Source organism: Hemitrygon akajei, chromosome 4, assembly GCF_048418815.1.
Source record: "Hemitrygon akajei chromosome 4, sHemAka1.3, whole genome shotgun sequence".
NCBI classification, from domain to species: Eukaryota; Metazoa; Chordata; class Chondrichthyes; order Myliobatiformes; family Dasyatidae; genus Hemitrygon; species Hemitrygon akajei.
In genome coordinates this window covers 192,520,333-192,541,117 of record NC_133127.1, presented here as the reverse complement: position 1 = coordinate 192,541,117, position 20,785 = coordinate 192,520,333, and the positions used below count along the sequence as shown (strand labels likewise).

At 40.1% G+C, this 20,785-nt stretch overlaps 1 protein-coding gene across 1 annotated transcript in view; it reads left to right on the top strand.

Annotated features, from left to right (window-relative positions):
• emsy (EMSY transcriptional repressor, BRCA2 interacting) overlaps nt 1-20,785 on the top strand; it is a 104,028-nt gene that overhangs the window by 70,526 nt on the left and 12,717 nt on the right. The window contains exons 17-19 of the mRNA XM_073044286.1: nt 4,288-4,443; nt 11,849-12,015; nt 16,133-16,549. Coding sequence (XP_072900387.1) covers nt 4,288-4,443; nt 11,849-12,015; nt 16,133-16,549 — 740 coding nt within the window. The remainder of the gene's footprint in view (nt 1-4,287; nt 4,444-11,848; nt 12,016-16,132; nt 16,550-20,785) is intronic.

The following is a 20,785-nucleotide window of genomic DNA, read 5'->3' as shown; positions in this document are numbered from 1 at the left end:
GTATCAGATCTTTTCCACTGGTTTCCTTGGTTTCCTGGTTTCCTTAGAGAAATTGATTATTTCTCTACGTCTGGACGGAGTTACCCATAAATGTCACTATATTGACAGTTAACTGCAGTTAGGTATAATTGTAAACTAAAAAAATACGTCTCTCTTCAGTGTGAAACACCAGGATTTCTTCATTCCAAATATTGTTTTGCTTGAACATCATATAAACTAGGAACATTGGTAGACCATTAAGCAATAATAGGAGAAGGTAGCAAAATAGTAATGGCTAGAGCTGGGGAGGTGAACTAGGCTGTGGCTAACCTTATGGGGGAGGTGTGGGAAATGGGCATTTCTGACTCATTTTTAATGAAAAATGTGTGGCACTAGGGCAAAGCTAGCAGAACTCTTGTCTCACGACTCCAGTGACCAGGATTCGATCCTGGCCTCTGGAATTTGCATGTCTCCCTTTGACTACATGGGATTCTTCCAGATGTTCTGATTTCTTTCCACATCCCAAAGATGTGCTGTTTGGTAGGTCAGCTGGCTACTGTATATTAGTATGTAAGTGAGTGGTGGGGTGGGGGTGGGGGTTGGGCAGAATAGATTGCAGGGAAAAATAGTTGGCAAATACAAATGCTGATGCATGAAAATTAAAGCTTGTCACATATTCCTTTGACAGAGTAAACAATAAATATTCTCACAATTCACCTTAAATAATTCTAATGTGAAGCCTTTTATCATATCTTCAATTAACTTTCTCTGATTCAGTGAATGATGTTCCAGTGACAAGAGACATTGCTAGGAAATGAGGGGACCAGGTAGAGTTACTTCCAAAGTTCTCAGTTGTTGGAACTCTTATCCTTGAGGAATGGTTCAAACAGTGTCTTTGAATATTTTAAAGCAGATTTAGATGGTCTTGATGAGAAACCATGGTAAAAGGTTTCTGACAATGAATGGAAAATGAAATGATCGTCGGATTTGACATGATCTTAATAAATGTTAAAGCATTTTTGAGGGACTGAATGATCTACTCATTTAGATGTTATCTCAGTTGTTTGTAGTTTCCTGTACTTGGTGTCTTTGTGCCAAATCTCTGCTCTAAAATTTCAATGGCTTGTATGTTCCTTCCATAACATTTACACATTACCCTGAGCTGCACCTTCATTCCACCCACCAAAAAAGGCAGGATTTCCCAGTGGCTGCCCTTTTTGATGCAACTTTCCATGCCCATTCTGACACGTCTGACCATGGCTTCCTCTACTGCCACGATGAGGCCACACTGGGGTTGGAGGAGCAACACCTCATATTCCATTTGGGTAGCCTCAAATCTGAATGTACAAACATCAATTTCTCTAATTTCTAGTAATTTCTGCCCCCCTCTCCTTTTCCATTCCTTATTCTGGTTCCCCTCTCACCTGCCCATCACCTCCCTCTGGTGCCCCACCTCCTTCCCTTTTTTCTATGGTTCATTGTCTCTCCTATCGGATTCCTTCTCTTCAGCCCTTTACCTCTTCCACCTTTCACTTTTCAACTTTTTACTTCATCCCCCTCCCCATCCATCCACTTTCCTTTCCCCTCAATTGGTCTCACCTATCACCTGCCAGCTTGTCCTCTTTTCCCTTACCCCACCTTCTCACCCTTTTTTCCCAGACGAGTTTGGGCCAGCAAAGTTGACTGTTTATGTCCCTCTCTATAAATGTCCCTAATATGCTGAGTTCATCCACCATTTTGTGTGTGTTATTCTGAGCTGTCCAGTGTACATGTAATATAATGCACATTGCTGCCGCTTGGTCCTATTGATCACTCTTACACTTCAGAATCAGAAATCAGGTTTATTATCACCGGCATGTGACGTGAAATTTGTTAACTTAGCAGCAGCAGTTCAATGCAATGCATAATCTAGCAGAGAAAAATAATAATAAATAAACAAGTAAATCAATTGCAGATATTGGATAGATTTTTAAAAAACGTGCAAAAACAGAAATAATGTATATTTTAAAATAAAGTGAGGTAGTGTCCAAAGATTTAATGTTCATTTAGGAATCGGTTGGCGGAGGGGGAAAAAGCTGTTCCTGAATCACTGAGTGTGAGCCTTCAGGCTTCTGTACCTCCTACCTGATGGTAACAGTAAGAAAAGGGCATGCTCTGGGTGCTGGAGGTCTTTAATAACGGACGCTGCCTTTCTGAGATACCGCTCCCTAAAGGTATCTTGGGTACTTTGTAGGCTAGTACCCAAGATGGAGCTGACTAGATTTACAACCTTCTGCTGCTTCTTTTGGTTCTGTACGGTAGTTTCTCCATACCAGACAGTGATGCAGCCTGTCAGAATGCTCTCTACGGTACAACTATAGAAGTTTTTGAGTGTATTTGTTGACATGCCAAATCTCTTCAAACTCCTAGTTAAGTATAGCTCCTGCCTTGCCTTTTTTAGAACATAAGAACATTAGAAATAGGAGCAGGAGTAGGCTGTCCAGTCCATCGAGCCTGCCTCACCATTCAGTAAGATCTTGGCTGATCTGTCCGTAAACTCAGCTCCATCTACCTGCCTTTTCCCCATAATCCTTAATTCCCTTACTATGTAAAAACCTATCTAGCTGTTTCTTAAATGTATTTAGTGAAGAAGCCTCAACTGCTTCCCTGGGCAGAGAATTCCACAGATTCACCACTCTCTGCGAAAAACAGTTTCTCTTCATCTCCATCCTAAAGCTTCTCCCCTGAATCTTGAGACGATGTCCCCTAGTTCTAGTCTCACCTATCAATGGAAACAACTTTCCTACTTCTATCTTATCTATCCCTTTCAAAATGTTGTATGTTTCTATAAGATCCCCTCTCATTCTTCTGAATTCCAGAGAGTATAGTCCCAGGCGACTCAATCTTTCCTCATAGGTTAATCCTTTTATCCCTGGAATCAACCTGGTGAACCTTCTCTGCACTGCCTCCAAAGCCAGTATATCCTTCCTCAAGTATGGAGACCAGAACTGCACACAGTACTCCAGGTGCTGCCTCACCAGTACTCTGTGTAGTTTCAGCATGACCTCCCTGTTCTTAAATTCAATCCCTCTAGCAATGAAGGCCAGCATTCAATTTGCCTTCTTAATAACCTGTTGTACCTGCAAGCCAACATCTTGCGGTTCATGCACAAGCACTCCCAAGTCCCCCTGCACAACAGCATGCTGCAATCTTTCACCATTTAAATAATAATCTGCTCTTCTATTATTCCTTCGAAAGTGGATGATCTCGTATTTACCAACATTGCATTCCATCTGCCAGACCTTGGCCCCCTCACGTAACCTATCTATATCCCTCTACAGACTCTCCACATCCTCTGTACAATTTGCTTTTCCACTCAGTTTAGAGTCATCAGCAAATTTTGCTACACTACACTCAGTCCCTTCTTCCAAATCATCAATATAAATGGTGACCAGCTGTGGGCCCAGCACCAAACCTTGTGGCACCCCACTCACTACTGACTGCCAACTGGAGGAACACCCATTTATACCAACTCTCTGCTTTCTATTGGTTAACCAATTCACTACCCATGCCAATACACTTCCTCGGACTCCATGCATCTGTATCTTAATTTCTTGTGCGGCACCTTATCGAAGGCCTTCTGGAAATCTAAGTACACGACATCCACCTGTTCCCCTCTATCCACTGCACTGATTATGTCCTCAAAGAGCTCCAGTAAGTTTGTCAAACAGGACCTGCCCTTTCTGAATCCATGCTGCGTCTGTCTAATGGAACCACTCCTTTCTAAATGTTTCGCTATTTCTTCCTTAATGACAGCTTTAAGCATTTTCCGGACTACAGACGTTAAGCTAACTGGCCTATAGTTCCCTGTCTTTTGCCTACATCCTTTTTTAAAAAGTGGCGTGACATATGCTGTCTTCCAATCCGCCAGGACCTGCCCAGAGTCTCGAGAGTTTTGATAAATGATTACCAACGCGTCTACTATAACCTCCGCCAATTCCTTATAACTACATCAATATGTTGGGACCAGGTTAGATCTCCAGCTTGAAAAACATTGTGAACATATGAACCCTCATACATGTACAGTCCAGCAAGAATCGGTGGTTAACAGTGTCTAGTAATCCCTACCAATCATTGGTCTATGGTGATTAAGGTTATCTTGTAAGGTTTAAAGAATTGGCAAGAATTACTGCTGGAGACTGTTACCCAAGTGACTCCGACTGAAGAGATTAAGCATGCTGCTTCCATGCTGTTTGTTTGAATTAGCCTTGATGAGCAATGGTGTTGGGTGACAGAATTTTTAGACACTTGTTTTGTTATTTGCTTTAGGAAAAGAAAAGCTGGAGTCTAAACCTCGACAACCAACTATTGACCTCAGTCAGATGGCAGTTCCAATTCAGATGACACAGGAGAAGAGGCAGTCTCCGGAAAGCCCAGCCATCACTGCTCTGGACTCGGAGCTGGCTTCTGAGTACTTCAGCTCTGGCAAGTGTTTACTGAAACTCGAGTTTGAAAAATCTGTCCTGGAATTTAAGCTAAGAGTTCAAGAGATCATTATTTATTTGTCTGGCTTTTATAGAGGGACCACAGACCAACCAGAAGTACTCTCTTTCAGTCACTTTTGTAGCTTCTCACCAGAAGGTCACAACTTGAGCAGTTTAGAAACTTTGTAAGATGATCCAGTGCCAGGTTATAATGCAGCTGCAGCAGAGATTCAGAAAATTCTTGCTGATCTAGTGCTAACCCATTTATGTTTCCTTTTGGTTCTTTTTGAGGGATTGTGCCTAATAAAGCTTTGATGAAATGTAAAACCCTTTTGTTAAGAAAAAGCCAGCCAGGGATTTCCTTTACTTGTTATCTGCCAAGAAGTTTGGAGCCATACATCCTACACTCTGTAATCGAATTGGATTCAGGTGTGAAATCTTCAGCAACACTAAATTCTTAAAATTATTAATAAATGCTTCAAGGTAAGCTGAGACCTTGTATATCAGCTTGTACCAATGCTTTCATCTAGTTTAAGTTCATTGTCATTTGACTACATATATACAATCAAACAAACAACATTCCTCCAGATCACAATGCACCCACAAAATATGTATCACACACAGCACATAAAACAAAATAGTACCATAAATAAGTTAATACAATTCATAATGGATGTAGAGTGCAGCATTGGTAAACAGATCTCTGTCCTACTGACGAGACCTCACTGGTGGCAAGGTATTCAATGGTCTCACAACCTGAGGCAAGAAGCTGTTACCCAGTCTGGCAGACCTAGTCCTGATGCTTCTGTACCTCCTTTCTGACAGTGGTGGGTCAAAGAGATTACGGGATGGGTGGTCGTGATCCTTAACAATGCTTTGGACCCTTCGTCTGCAGTGCTCCCAGAAAATGTCATAAATAGGGGAGGAGGAACATTCTGGTGATCCTCTAGGCCAGGGGTTCCTAACCTTTTTTATGCCATGGACCCGTACTATTAACCGAGGGGTCCGAGGACCCCTGGTTGAGAACCCCTGCTCTAGACGGTTTTTACTATCCTCCGTAGGGTCTTGTGGTCCGCTATCATGAGAACAACTGTTGGATGGAAAGTAAATGGAAAAAAGATTAAGTTGGCATTTGTTGAAAAATGACTCTAATTTCATTGATTTGGCACCATAGTCTATGATGTTACTGTCAACTCACCTCCCTTGTCTGTTCTGAGAAATCACAGCACTGCATCCTCCGTATTTTTACCAAAGGAGCATTCTTTATGAGCAATAATCAGACTTAATTCTTAACCCTTTATCTACTGGTGGCACACTGATTCAAAATATTTTTAATCTCAGCAATGATTGTTAGCCTTAAATTCCATGCAAAAGTACATTTCTACACCATCCCAAGATAAAAAAAATCCCAAACAACTTGTTTGTTTCATCATCATAGAGTCATAGAACACTACAGCTAAGAATCTGGTCATGCGGCCCATCTACTCCATGCCAAACTGTTAATTTGCTTACTCCAGTCGACCTGCGCCCAATCCATAGGACTCCATAACCCTCCCAACCATATACCTATCCAAATTTCTTTTAAATGTTGAAGTCAAACCCACATCCACCACTTCCACTGGCAGCTCATTCCACACACTCACCACCCTCTAAGTGAAGAAGTTCCCTGTCATGCTCCCCTTAACCATTTCACCTTTTGCCCATAACCTCTAGTTGTAGTCTCACCCAACCTCAGTGGACAAAGCCTGCTTACATTTACCCTATTGACACCCTATTGTGTTAATAGGGTAAATGAAATAGGTCAGTATCTTTCAATTAATCCAATTTTTGTTTATCCTACTGCCTCCAAACTTCTGTATCTGTCTGTATGTACCTTCTCTTGGGGAAAATGGTCTTTGGTGAGTAAAATTGGACAAATTGTTTACCATATTTTTTAATAATCCAATTAACTAAATGTTAATTCACATTGACCAGGACTTGAAATGGACAGGCCATTATTTCAAACTGGTTTAGGAGAAGCAATGAGTGTAGGAAAAAGGGACCAGTGTTAGAACCACACACAATGAAAAGAGGGAATACTTGGTTGAAAATCCCAAGTAAATTTATTATCAACATATGTTTATTTATCACCATTTACTACCCTGAGATTCATTTTTCTTGTGGGCATTCACAGAACAAGTAAATACAACAGAATCAATGAAAAACTACACACACACACACACACACACACACACACACACACACACACACAATCAATGTGCAAAAAAAAACCTAATTATAATAAATAAGTAAATAATGAAAACATGAATTGTAGAATCCTTGAAAGTGAGCCCATAGGTTGTGGAATCAGTTCAGATAAAAGTCTGAAGCAGCTGAGTGCCAGATGCATAAAGATGTAGGAAGCAAACAAGGAAGGATGGTTTTCACGATGGGGTGATTTTTTTAAAGCATATAATCTCAGGCATAATTTGGTATGAATCAAGCTACAGTATATCATTTTTCCAGTCACTTTGACAAGTTACCAAATAGCAACATTAAATGTTTCTGATCTAGTTGTCAAAGATGAAATCAGGAAATTTTCTGTATGGGACAGGAAAATTGCTCCTCCAGCAAATGCAGAAATTCTAATGTGTTGGCGTTATTAGTGTAATTTCTTTTGTGCATTGACTAGAATTTTAAGTTGATAAGCAGAAGAAAATTGGCACACCACTCAACACACTTCATGTTGAACTTTCACTCGCTATCAACAGATGGTTATAATTTTTGTTGCACAGTCCTTTTGGCACTGCCTGTTTTCATTAAACCAAGAAACTGGCAAACTATAAGATTAAAAATCAAACTGTGCAAGATTAAAATACTAGTTTTATTTGTCACAGGTACATCAAAACATTCAGTGAAATGCATTGTTTTTGACATAAAAGTGCCTCCCAAAATGTGTGTGTAGGCCTCTGTTGGTCTTGATAGACCATGGATTTGCGCCTTGGAAAGTTTCCAGGGCGCAAGTCTGGGCAAGGTTTTTTTTTGCGGAAGACCGGCAGTTGCCCAAGCTGCAAGTCTCCCTTCTCCACGCCACTGATGTTGTCCAAGGGAAGGGCATTAGGACCCATACAGCTTAGTGCCGGTGTCATCTCAGAGCAATGTGTGGTTTAAGTGCCTTGCTCAAGGACACACACGCAGCCTCAGCCAAGTTTCGAACTAGTGACCTTCAGACAAACTTCACTGGACAAATGCCTTAACCACTTGGCCACGCACCAACACGCCTCCGAATATACAGATATATAAAATAAGAACTGTATGTAAACACTTGAAGGATCATATCTAATCTTTTTTTCTGTAATTGGGATTGGGATCCAAGACAGTTTAGATCTCACCAGTAGAAACACTTTGAAAGTGGACTTTGTGCCTGCACTGATTTATTCACTTATAGACTAAAGAAAAATTAATAAGAAATAGAAAAACATTTTATTTAAGGGATAGTTTCTTCAAAGTTCAAAGTAAATTTATTATCAAAGTACATATATATCACAGTACACAGCCCTTACAGACATTCACAGTCAATGCAGGAACACGATAGAATCAAGGAAAGACTGTCCAAACAAGATGAAGCAATCATTGTATAAAAGATGACAAACTGTGCAAATACAAAAAGAAAAGAAGTAATAATAATAATTATAAATAAGCAATAAGTATCAAGAATATGAGATGAAGAGGCCTTGAAAGTAAGTCCACAGGTTATGGGAATGGTTCAGTGGTGAGGCAAGTGAAGTTGTCCTCTCTGGTTCAAGAGTCTGATGGTTGAGGGGTGATAAATGTTCTTGAACCTGGTGTTGTGGGTCCTGAAGCTTCTGAACCTTCCTATTGACAGCAGCATAGCAAGAGTATGACCTGGGTGGTGGGGAGGGCTTTAGACCATAAGGCATAGGAGCAGAAATAGGCCATTTGGCCCATCGTGTCTGCTGTGCCATTCAATCATGGCTGATCCTTTCTTCTCCTCCTCAGCCCCACTCCCCAGCATTCTTCCCGTAACCTTTGATGCAATGTCCAATGAACAACCTATCAAACTCTGCCTTAAGTATACTCAACGAACTGGCCTCCCCAGCTGCCTGCAGTAACAAATTTCACGAATTCACCACCCTCTGGCTAAAGAAATTTCTCCGTATCGCTTTTTAAAATGGATGCCCCCCCATCCTCAGGCTGTGCCCTTTGTCTTAGACTTCCCCACCATAGGAAATATCCTTTCCACATCTACTTTGTCTAGGCCTTTCAACGTTCGAAAGGTTTCAATGAGATCCTCCCTCATCCTTCTACGTTCCAGCGAGTACAGACCCAGAGCCATCAAACATCTCTCATATTTCGTTCCTGGAATCATCCTTGTGAACCTCCTCTGAATCCTTTCCAATGCCAGCACATCTTTTCTTAGATGAGGAGCTCATAGCTGTTCACAATCCTCAAGGTGAGGCCTCACCAGTGCCTTATAAAGCCTCAGCATCACATCCCTGCTCTTGTATTCTAGACCTCTTGAAATAAAAGCTAACATTGCATTTGCCTTCCTCACCACCGACTCAACCTGGAAGTTAACCTTTAGGCTGTTTTGCACAAGGACTTGCACCCTTTGCATCTCAGATTTTTAGATTTTCTTCCCATTTAGAGAATAGTTTGCAAATTTATTTCTGCTAACATAGTGCATGACTATGCATTTTCCAACATAGTGTTTCATTGCCACTTTCTTGCCTATTCTTCTAATCTGTCTAAGTCCTTCTGCATCCTACCTGTTTCCTCAACACTTCCTGCCCCTCCACCAATCTTCGTATCATCTGCAGACTTGGTAACAAAGCCATTTATTCCATTATCTAAATCATTTATATATAGCATTTAAAGAAGCTGTCCCAACACCGACCTTTGCGGAACACCACTAGTCACTGGCAGCCAACCAGAAAAGGATCCTTTTATTCCCACTTGCTGCCTCCTACCAATCAGCCAATGCTCTAACCGAGTTAGTAACTTCCCTGTAATACCATGAGCTCTTAACTTGGTAAGCAGCCTCATGTGTGGCACCTTGTCAAAGGTCTTCTGAAAGTCTAAATATACAACATCCACTGCATCCCCTTTATCTATCCTACTTGTAATCTCCTCAAAGAATTCCAACAGGTTCGTCAGGCAGGATTTTCCCTGAAGGGAACCATGCTGACTTTGTACTAGCTTATCCCGTGTCACCCAAGTACTCCATCACCTCATCCTTAACAGTTGACTCTAACATCTTCCCAACCACTGAGGTCAGGCTTACTGGTCTATATTTCTGCTGCCTTCCTCCTTTCTTAAAGAGTGGAGTGACATTTGCAATTTTTCAGTCCTCTGGCGCCATGCCAGAGTCTAATGAATTTTGAAAGATCATTTCTAATGCCACCACAATCTGTAACACTACCTCTTTCAGAACTGTAGGGTGCAGTTTGCCTGGTCCGGTTAACTTGTGTACCTTTAGGTCTTTCAGCTTTTTGAGCACCTTCTCTCTTACAATAGTAACTGCACCCACTTCTCTTCCTTCACACACTACAACATCAGGCATACTGCTAGTGTATTTTCCACAGTAAAGACTGATGCAAAATACTTATTTAGTTCATTAGCCAACTCTATGTCCCCCGTTATTATTTCTCCTGCCTCATTTTCTAGTGGTCCTATATCCAAGAACTCCATTACTTCATTATTTCCTGTCATTCACTTTATATACAGCCTAGCGTCACCTTAGTCAATCTGTTTATATAAGCTATATTAAGAATTGATATTTATTGTTTTGTAATTATTGTGTTCTTTATCTTTCGTGCTTTACTTGTGCTGCATTGGATCCTGAATAACAATTATTTCAGTTCTCCATTGTGTACATGAAATGACATTAAACATTTTTGAATGAAGAACTGTACATGGTTAGTGAGCTGCTGCATTATTTCCATGCTCCATTAGATCATAAAGTCCATCTAGATCTGGGTCTTTGGTTCCTTTATAACTCTTTCAGGTAAAGGGGTAGATGAAAGGTGTTCTCTCTGAAATATTAATTTCTTTTCCCTTCTTCCATATGTTATATACCAGCTGAGAGTTTCCAGAATTGTTTTCTTTGTCCTTCTGAGAATTTTAATGGGTGTTTGGTTTTTCAATTAAATGTCATTGTTAACGTGCGAGTTTCTTTTGGGTGCTCCGTTGCCTCCCATGTACCATAAAACAGTAAGACATAGGAGCAGAGTTAAACCATTCAGTTCATCAAGTCTGTTCCACCATTTGATCGTGGTTGATGTATTTTCCCTCTCAACCACATTCTTCTGGCTTCTCATAACCTTTGATGCTCTTACTAATCAAGAACGTATCACACTCTGCTTTAAATATACTCAATGACTTGGTCTCCATTGCTGTCTGTGATAATGAATTCCACAGATTCACCACTTCCTTGGTAATGAAATTCCTTCTCATTGCTGTTTTAAAGAAAAGTTCCTCTCTATCCTGAGGCTAAGCCCTCTGGTCTTAGACTCTCCCACTATTGGACAGAGTGCTAACTTGTTCCAAGTTTCATCGATGTTCTCAAGATCCCACACTGATGGATTAGAGTTACTAAGCTGTAAGAAAGTTATGTTAGCACCGGAAGCATGGTGACACTTGGAGGCTGCTCCCAGCACATCTTCAGGTTGTGTTGGTCATTGATACTATACATTTTCACTGCATGTTTTGATTTTTCAATATACTTGTGACAAATAAAGCTAAACTAGATCTATACATTTCAAATCATGTCAGTGTGCAGTGATTCTTTTGTTGAATAATGAAAGAGAGCCATATTGATAGCCGTTTGTATATTCAACATTAGCACTTGGCAAATATTGTGGGTGTGGATGCAGAGACAAATACCATGTCACAGCTTCACAACATTAATAGCAAGACCAGCCATTTAGAAAATGTACCAGATGTGGTTTCCTGGGAGAATATTCCCGCTAGTACTAATTGTGAGGAGGATTTCATGAAGCAAGAAGTTTACACTTGGGTTAATAACTAGACATTTCACTTTTACTACTTTCACTTTATTTTTGTATTTGCACTGTTCATCTTCTTTTGCACGTTGGTAATTTGTCAGTCTTTGTTTAGAGTTCAAAGTAAATTTATTATCAAAGTACATATTTGTCACTATATACTATCTTGAGATTAATTTTCTTGCATTCACAGTAGCACAGAAAGATACAATGGAGTCAATAAAAAACTGAACACGAATGAATCTCAAAGTAGTATATGATGACATATGTACTTTGATAAATTTTCTTTGAGATTTTTCCCCACTTCCTGTTTCAGTCTGTACATTGGTGCAGTTTTCAGAATCATATTGTTCGCTTTTTGTTACTGGTTCTATTATTGACTTTCCATTCTTTACACCATAGGTAAATGCATCAAGCCGGCAGTCTCCAGTTCAGGCGCTGGTTCTGGTGAAGTGGGACTGACATCACTGATGTCAAGTGGTCAACAGCAACAGACAGCACAGCATTCCACAGGGGTGAAATCAGTCCCAGTATCCTCTGCGATTGCTGTCACACACATTCTTCAGCAGGTAATTACTCGTCGCAGATGCTGTGTCCAACCTGTCAGCAAATTGTACTGCTGGTGGTGTTTTTTAAATTACCTATGCAGTGTTTTGATGGCTCTGTGCCTATACTTGCTGTAATTCAGAAGAGTGAGTGGGGATCTCACTGAAACCTATCAAATATAGAAAGGCCTGGTTAGAATGAATATGGAGAGGGTGGGGAACATCATAAAGGACTCCTCCCATCCTGCGCACGGACTGTTTGATCTACTTCCGTCTGGTAGGTGCTTCAGATCCCTCCAGACTAAGACTAATAGGCACTGGAGAAGTTTTTTCCCTACTGCGGTCACTTTGCTGAACAGTTAACTGCCGGTTAACTGTGGGCTAACTATTACTTGGATTGCACTACCTGTATGTATAATCTATATTTTCATTTATATTTATCATTATTATTGTTATGAGCAGAGAGACAACATCTGCCGGAAGTAAATTCCTTGTATGTGCATAGGTACTTGGCGATTAAAGTCTGATTCTGATATTTCCAATCATGGTGGAGGCCAAGACCAGAGGAACAGCCTCAGAATAGAGGGATGTTCCTTTAAAACGATGAGGAAGAATTTCTTTAGTCAGGGGGTGGGGATGTGGAATTCATTGCCACAGACAGCTGTGAAGGCCAAGTTATTGGGTATATTTAGAATGAAGGATGATAGGTTTTTAATTGATAAAGGCTACAGGGAGAAGACAGAAGAATGGGGTTGAAAGTGGAATGGTGGAGCTGAGCTGAATCAAAAGGCCGAATGGCCTAATTCTGCCCATATGTCTTATGGTTTGTGATAAGCTGATTGCTGACCAGGGTTCCTGTGATACACTGGAGCTTGCTGCTGTGAATTTTGGAAGTGTTCACTTTTCCCATTCCTTGCATCAAGTTACCACTGCAATTACTTATTGCTCTCACAGGAGGAGCAGAGCTGTCAGTAAGCTGCTGGTCAGCTGGATCATTGGCCGAATTCTTATTCCACTCTGGTTCTGAGATGGCTAGAGAGGCTAATATGAGAACTGCAAATTCTTCCACTGATGGATCAGAAGGAGTGTGATGGGAGCAGGTGGGTGGGTAGTATTATTCCTAATGCTGTTTACTTAGATCCAGATGCCCTCCACAATTTGCAGCCTTATCATTCATAATACCACTCTGAATCCTGCACGCATATTTGAGTGGCTGTGGGATAGACATTGCCAGGAGTCATTGGTGATGTTTTACTGTTCCTTGGAAGTTTTGAATCTCTTAACTATCTGCCTTGTAGTCTCTCATGATACAACTTGCAGTTGTGTGTCTGATGAAGGATCTTGGCCCAAAATGCTGACTATTTATTCCTCTCCATAAATGCTGCCTGATCTGCTGAGTTTTTCCAGCATTTTGTGTGTGTTCCTCTGGATTTCCAGCAGCTGCAGGATTTCTTATGTTTATAAATGATGTGTGTATTTTGGGCGTCTGGCGTCAGGCATGTGAGCAATACGATCATTAAGAAGGTAAAGATGGAATACTAAAGTAAACTAGCCAATAATATTGAAGAGGATACCAAAAGTTTCTTCAAATACTTGAAGTGTAAAAGACAAGTGAGAGTGGATATCAGACCACTGGAAAATGATATGCAGTGGGTGGGAAAGATTTAAAGTGATGGGGGGGGCACAAGTGGTACTAGTTTAGATGGGTATCTTGATAGACCTGGACAGTTGGGCTGAAGAGCCTGTTTCTTGTTGACTTTGTGAATCCTTGAATTGTCACTGAGGTAGGCTGGGCTACTGGTATGCCTGTGTATCATTTTCAATACCCAACTCACTGAGAGTTTATGCAATGCATAAAGCAGGGATTCTGCCAGACATGTAGGGTCATTATGCACTCAGTGGCCATTTTATTAGATACACCTGTATACCTCGTTCATGCAAATATCTAATCAGCCAATCATGTGGCAGCTATTCAATGCATAAAAGCATGCAGACATGGTCAAGAGGTTCAGTTGTTGTTCAGACCAAACATCAGAATGGGGAAGAAACTGAAGTACATTAGATGCTGTTTTTTTTGATTTTTCACTACATTCTCTGTAAATTCTAGCGATTGTTATGTGTGAAAATCCCAGAAGTTTATCAGTTTCTGAGATACTCAACCCAACCCATCTGATACCAGCAATCATTCCACAGTCCATTACACTGGAATAAAAAGAAACTTGGTTTATATTGTACCAGATGTTTGTCTCAGATATAAACCAAATGCAGCCATTGTGAAAATAGTAAGGTGTTCAAAACAACAAGGATATAGGATCAACTTTATTCACCATATTTGTTTACAAGTATTAGGAATTTACTGTGGTACGTTGGCAACAACATTGAACAATTATCAGAATAAAGAATTATATAAAAAATAAAGTTACAGGTCAAAATGCAAATATGGAATAAATGTGTGCAAATACATAAGGGAGCATTTGGAAGGCCAAGACCCTTCAATCCTGTTAAAGGGTTTCGGCCTGAAATATCATCTGTTTATTCATTTCCATAGATGTCTGACCTGCTGAGTTCCTTCCACATTTTGTGTGGGTAGTGTTTGGAAAAGGCAGTTTGCTTTTGTCGTGAACACATAAAAGTCCTGCAGTGATGGTAGACTGCAGTCAGTGACCTTTTCAGCTGACTTGACAGTACACTGTAGTTTTTGTATATTGTGAGAGGATGCTATACCAGACCAGACAGTAATGGCTGATTGTGAGGATGCTCTCTATGTTGGCAGTGTAGAATGACACCAGTATCTTTTGGAGAACAAGAATGACCAGTGAACCTGTTAGCCGAATTGCTCTCTGATTTGCTCCATTTCATTTGTTTTTATATGTAAACTTTGATAACTAGGTCTCGAACAACATCATTTAGTGATCACTTAAAGACAGGAAAGGCTGTTCAAATGTCAAATCATCCAGCTTTGTGGCTCCAACAGAACAAAGTCTACCCCCCAACCCAGTGCAAACAAAATAGTAATTGTTTAAAGCAAAAATTACAAGTGAATACCCAGTTTCTCTGGCCATTCTGTTTACAAATTTCAAATAGTCATGGCTATTTCTGAAATTATACCCTAACAACTTCAGTCTGCACCTATGTTCTTACTGATATATGATATGTTCTATTTCCTATGTTCTTACTGATATCCCCCACGCCCCAGCCAAACACCCTTGTTTTCTCACTTTCCCATTTCTAATGAAGGACACTTGAACTGAACCATCACCAATTTCTCTCCTCATGATGCTGCTGGGTGCTTCAGTCATTTACATTGTGTGCTGATAGTTCTCTGTAAAGGTCTGTTTGCTCCATTATAAAGTGGTTTATTTGGAATATAAATATGGAAAACCTAACTCTTTGACCATGTGGTGATGTCTCAAGATGGTGACATCCATTATGAAGGACCTTCACCATCCAGTACATGCCCTTCCATTACTACCTGTAATGAGAGGAGTGGCGGGGTAGTGAAACGTCTCTACCAAAGGAAATGTAAGGCTCTCCTTCCTTCCACTAGCCTGTAGGTCATCTTTGGGTAAGGTGTAGCACCTACTTACACCCCTTCCCACCCCCCCATTAGGGTCATGTGAAGCCATGGGAGCAGGTGGTGGATGGTCATATGAGCAGCTGATGCATGTCACAAGTTCTGGTTATGCAAACACAGGCGCCAGAAAGACAGTCTCTGAAGAGTATTGATAATGGCTGGGGTCACCCGTCTTGGAAACACTCTGTCCAGAAGAAGGCAATGGCAGACCACTTCTATAGAAAAATTTACCAAGGACAATCATGGTCACGAAAAGACCGTGATCACCCAGAGCATACAACACGGCACTTGATGATGATGATGACCACTATTGAGGAGGTACAGGACTCTGAAGACACACACTCATTGTTTTAGGAGCATCTGCTTCCCCACTGCTATCAGATTTCTGAGTGGTCCATGAACACTACCTCACTATTTTGCTCTTTTTTGGCACTATTTATTTTTTAAATTCTGTTTATTATTGCTGTAATTTAGATTAATTTTAATGCAATGTATGTTCTGCTGCAACAAAGACAACAAATTTTATTGCATATACTATGATAATAAGTCTGATTCTTATCCATGCAGATCCCGATAAAATTACAAACAGTTACGGAGCAAAGTTCTGCAACCAAACAGGAAGACTCTGAGGCTGAACAAAGTGAAGTAGAAGAGGGTGACACATTGGACCCACAAACAGGTCTCTTCTACAGGTCAAACACCTCAATACAACCAGCACAGCCTCAAGAGAAGCAAGCGCATCAACCTCAAGAGATGGCACAGACCAAATCCCCGACACTGCAGCAAGTATCTACAGCAGTGACCCAGGCACCACAAGCTGTGGTGCAGGTGATAGCAGTCAAAGCGCAACAGCAACTTCCAAAGCTGCTGCATCAAGCACAACAGAAACCACGGTCGCAGTCCCCACATCCACAGCATCAGCTGGATAAATCGCAGCCAGCCATAAAACAGCCCGTCTCAACGGAGCAACATCTTCCTGGCCAGGTAACACCGAGGGTGAATATAGGGTTTAATACTTACTGTGCTTTTTCTCATTGCTGTGGTCTAAGGAAAGCCAGGGATTGAAGTGAATGATAGCATCTTTTTGAAAGTGCTCATTTGCACTCAAGCTGAAGGTGATGTACCCTCATTAATTGCTATGAATGTTTTAGAACATTAAACACTCTAGCACAGTTCAGGGCCTTCAGCCCATGATATTGCGCTGACCTTGTATACTACTCTGAGAACAATCTAACTCTTCTCTCCTAAATAGTGCTATACTTTTCTATCATCTAAGAGTCCTTTAAATGTTCCTAATGTATCCGGCTTTAACATCACCCCTGGCAGGCGTTCTATATTCCCACCACTCTCTGTAAAAATTTACCTTTGACATTCCCTTCCACATACTGTCCTCCAATCACTTTAAAATTATATTCCCTTGTATTAGGCATTTCTGAAAAAGATTGGCTATCGTAAACACAAAGAGCTTCTGCAAATGTTGCAAATTCAGAACAACATACCCAAAATGCTGGAGGAACTCAGCAGGACAGATAGCTATCTATGGAAGGGAATAAATGGTCGACATTTTGGGCCAAGACCCTTCACCAGGACTCATGAATGTCACGATTAAGTGTCTTGGCTTAAAATGTCAACTGTTTATTCCCCTCCCTTGACCAGCTGAGTTCCTCCAGCATTTTGAGTGTGTCTCTGACTGTCCACTCAATCTATACCTCTTATCATCATGTACACCCTCTCAAGTCTTTACCATGCTGTAAACCATGAGTTAGGGAGCTTTTTGAACGCCCAGTATCAGTTGAAATTGCTGTAGCTGTTTGGTTTGTATTTGCATGCATTTCAAACTCACCCTGGCAGGAAAATTATTCGGGCTCTTGTGGAAAATAATTAGGGCTAGGACTTGGTCATGGAGAACTTGGACCTAAGGCACAGAGCAGTCATGAAATATTTGCTGAAAATCACAAAGAATCGACAAAAAAGAACATTTCTGTTGGATGTGATACACAGACCCATGATTTACACCCTGTTCAATAAAGAAGACAAATATAGTTTTGAGTATATGGTTCAGTCCATAAACCCTACATTACCATTAGGGAGCATTATTCAATGGAAACAGAAGTTAGACAATAATACTGCATTATTGCATTCTTAATCCTAATCAAAACTTCTGTCAACAAGGGACTGCTCAGTAGTGCAGCAGTTAGCATAATGTTTTATAGCACCAGTGACTTGGGTTCATTTTCTGTCGTTTTCTGTACGGAGTTTGTACATTCTCTCCATGATGGTGTGGGGGTGTGGGTTCCCTCCGGTTGCTCCGGTTTCTCCGGTTTCCTCCAAAGTTTTCCAAAGTTGTATGGGTTAATAGGTTAATTGGTTACATGGGTGTTATTAGGAGGTGCAGGCTCGTTGGGCCAGAAGGGCCTGTTACTGTGCTGCATTTCTAAATTATAAAAATTAAATTAACGATAACTGCTTCAGTGACTCCAGCAAAGGAAGGGGACCGGGCTAGTTAATTATTTATTTAGAGATACAGATTGTTACAGGTGTTTATGATCCAACAAGCCATACTGCCCAGCAAACCCTATTAAACCGTAGCCTAATCACAGGACTATTTACAGTGACAAATGAACCTGCTAACTGATAAGTCTTTAGACTGTAGGAAGAAACCAGAGCATCCAGAGGAAACTCACGTACTCATGGAAAAAATGTACAGTACAAACTTTCTTATGGAGAATGCCAGAATTGATCTCTGAACTCTGATGCTACCATACCGTAGAGTTCAGGATATGCTTTAAAATAAAATCTCAAAAGTCATCAAGTAACACTCTCTGACTAAATTCCACCCTTCACAATAAATAGCCGAAGCTTTGCTTATCTTGTTCCTAACTGACATGAGAAATGAGGTTAAACCTGCTGTTGTTCTGGCTAAATTCTGTTCACTTATTCTTTAACTAAGGAGTTTGAAGAGGTTTAATAATTATTTAAACTTCAGCACAATTAAAATGATCATGTTTATCTAGTGGTAATTAAGTAAGAACTTGAGGAAGTGAATGTAAAAACTAGAATGAGTTCAGATGATGAGGAATTACACTGGAGATCTCTGGACCTCAATGTGCCATGGTAGCTTAGTGGTTAATAAAACTGTTACAGCTCATGGCATCAGAGTTTAGAGTTCAATTTTGTGCCCTCTGAAAGGAGTCTATATGTCCTTCCTGTGAAATGTGTAGGTTTTCCCTGGGTGCTCCAGTTTCCTTCCACAGTCCAAAGACATACCGGCTACGTTTATTGCTCATTATAAATTGTCCCATGATTGGCTTAGGATTAAATTGGGATTGTCAGGGTTTGCTGGGCAGACTGGTTCGAAAGGCGGATTCTGCATTGTATCTCGAAATAAAATAAACTTTAAACTAGACGTTGCTATAGTTTACAGCCATTGCCATCTACTAATGTATGATATTATTGCGTTCTTGGAACTTTCACGTGACTGCTCTTTTGTTATTCATGTCCAACTTTACTCCATTTACTTAATAGTTGCCCTTATTTGTAACTGTCTTTGGGGATATTTTATTCTGTATTCACAACACTTTGTTTTTAACCAAATTAATTTTCAAGATTTCTTCCTTCTGTTCTGGAACAGAAAATCTTGTCTTTAGCTCTCTGTTCGTTCCACTAATTGGCTCAGGATTTCTTGACTCATTCGAGTTTAAAACCCCCTGGACTGTTTATTAATTTCAGTTCAGCCTGAGAATGGTAGCAGCCGCTTTGCCAAGACTATAGTGTCAACAGTACAACAGTACAGAACAGTAAGCCTGCTCACTTGGAATTGTATTATCTTTCCAAGATGTGTACTTGGATTTCAAAGCTAAAATAAAATGTTTAAGTAAAAAGGCAGCAAAGTGCTTTAACATCCTACAGATCTTTGATGGGCTAGAGGCTTTGTAATGCTATTCCTCATTGTTTATTCCCAATCTCAGTGTCAATAGTCAACAGTCCACATGTATGATTAGGAGAATTAGAAGCATGCTTTCTTCAAATTATTCTTTCAGCAACTGTATACAAAGGATTAACATCAAAAATACAGGAAGATGTCTCTATGGTTGTAATTACCAAGGAAGATTGAAGAGGTAACAAGGGAAGTAGTAGGTAGAACATGCATAGATGCTTCCTTATAAGGAGTCCAAAACTCAAGCTGTAAGATAACCACCAATAGAGCCAGTTTATAACTAGTGAACAACTAACCTAAGTGATTTCAAAGTTCAAAGTGAATGTATTATCAATGTATGTACATGTCACCATATACTACTCTGAGATTCATTTTCTTGTGGGCATTCACAGAACAAAGTACAATAGAATCAATGAAAAAACTACACAAAGACAAACAACCAATTTGCAAAAGAAGACACTGCAAATATAAACAAGAACAAATAAATAAAAACAAATAAATAAATAAATAAATAAATAAATACTCTTGTAGAGTCCTTGAAAGTGAGTTGAATATTGAACTCTCAAATTGTAGCTGAGTAAGTAGCATAAATGGATTTAAAAGGGAAAGTTGGTGTGCAAGGTTGAAAAGAACAAAGGACTATACAGCTAATGTTAGCTTATTGGGAAGAGGGTTGTGTGTAATTTGCAATAGTGGCCCTACATTGTTTGTATCTGGCCTTTAACTTTCATGTAGTATTGGTTACTGTGACCCTTGGTTAGGAAAATTGCTTTGGGAGATGATCTGAAGATTAGGTGCCTCTGGATTCTATTCTTTCTCAGCGAAAGACTCAATGTCCTTTACTACACCAGTGTGATACATTCCTGTTTATCTGGATCAGCCATTCTGGGGACTGAAATTAGCAATGTAGAGACAGAACAGATGCAGTTTGGTGCAGTGGATAAGACTCGCCTGGTTCTGAAATAAAACTGAAATTATTTTGATGCCACCACATTGGTAAAACTTCCATTTTCTATTTGTATTCACTCACACTTAATTTACCTTGTACATAAATCAATTTGTAGTATTTTAGCCAATAAAACCAAGACTGATGAGATTTAAGAAATATTAAAAGTAATCTCCAAAGGGATAAGTCTGAAGTAATATTTCAAGATTTTTAGCTAGGCAAAGTTGTATTACAAAATTATTTTTTTAAAACCACCCTGTACTTTAATTTCTTTATGCAGTTAAAGTTTTTTTTTTAAATTCTTCCCTCCCTTGTTAAGATGTAATACCCTGGATAC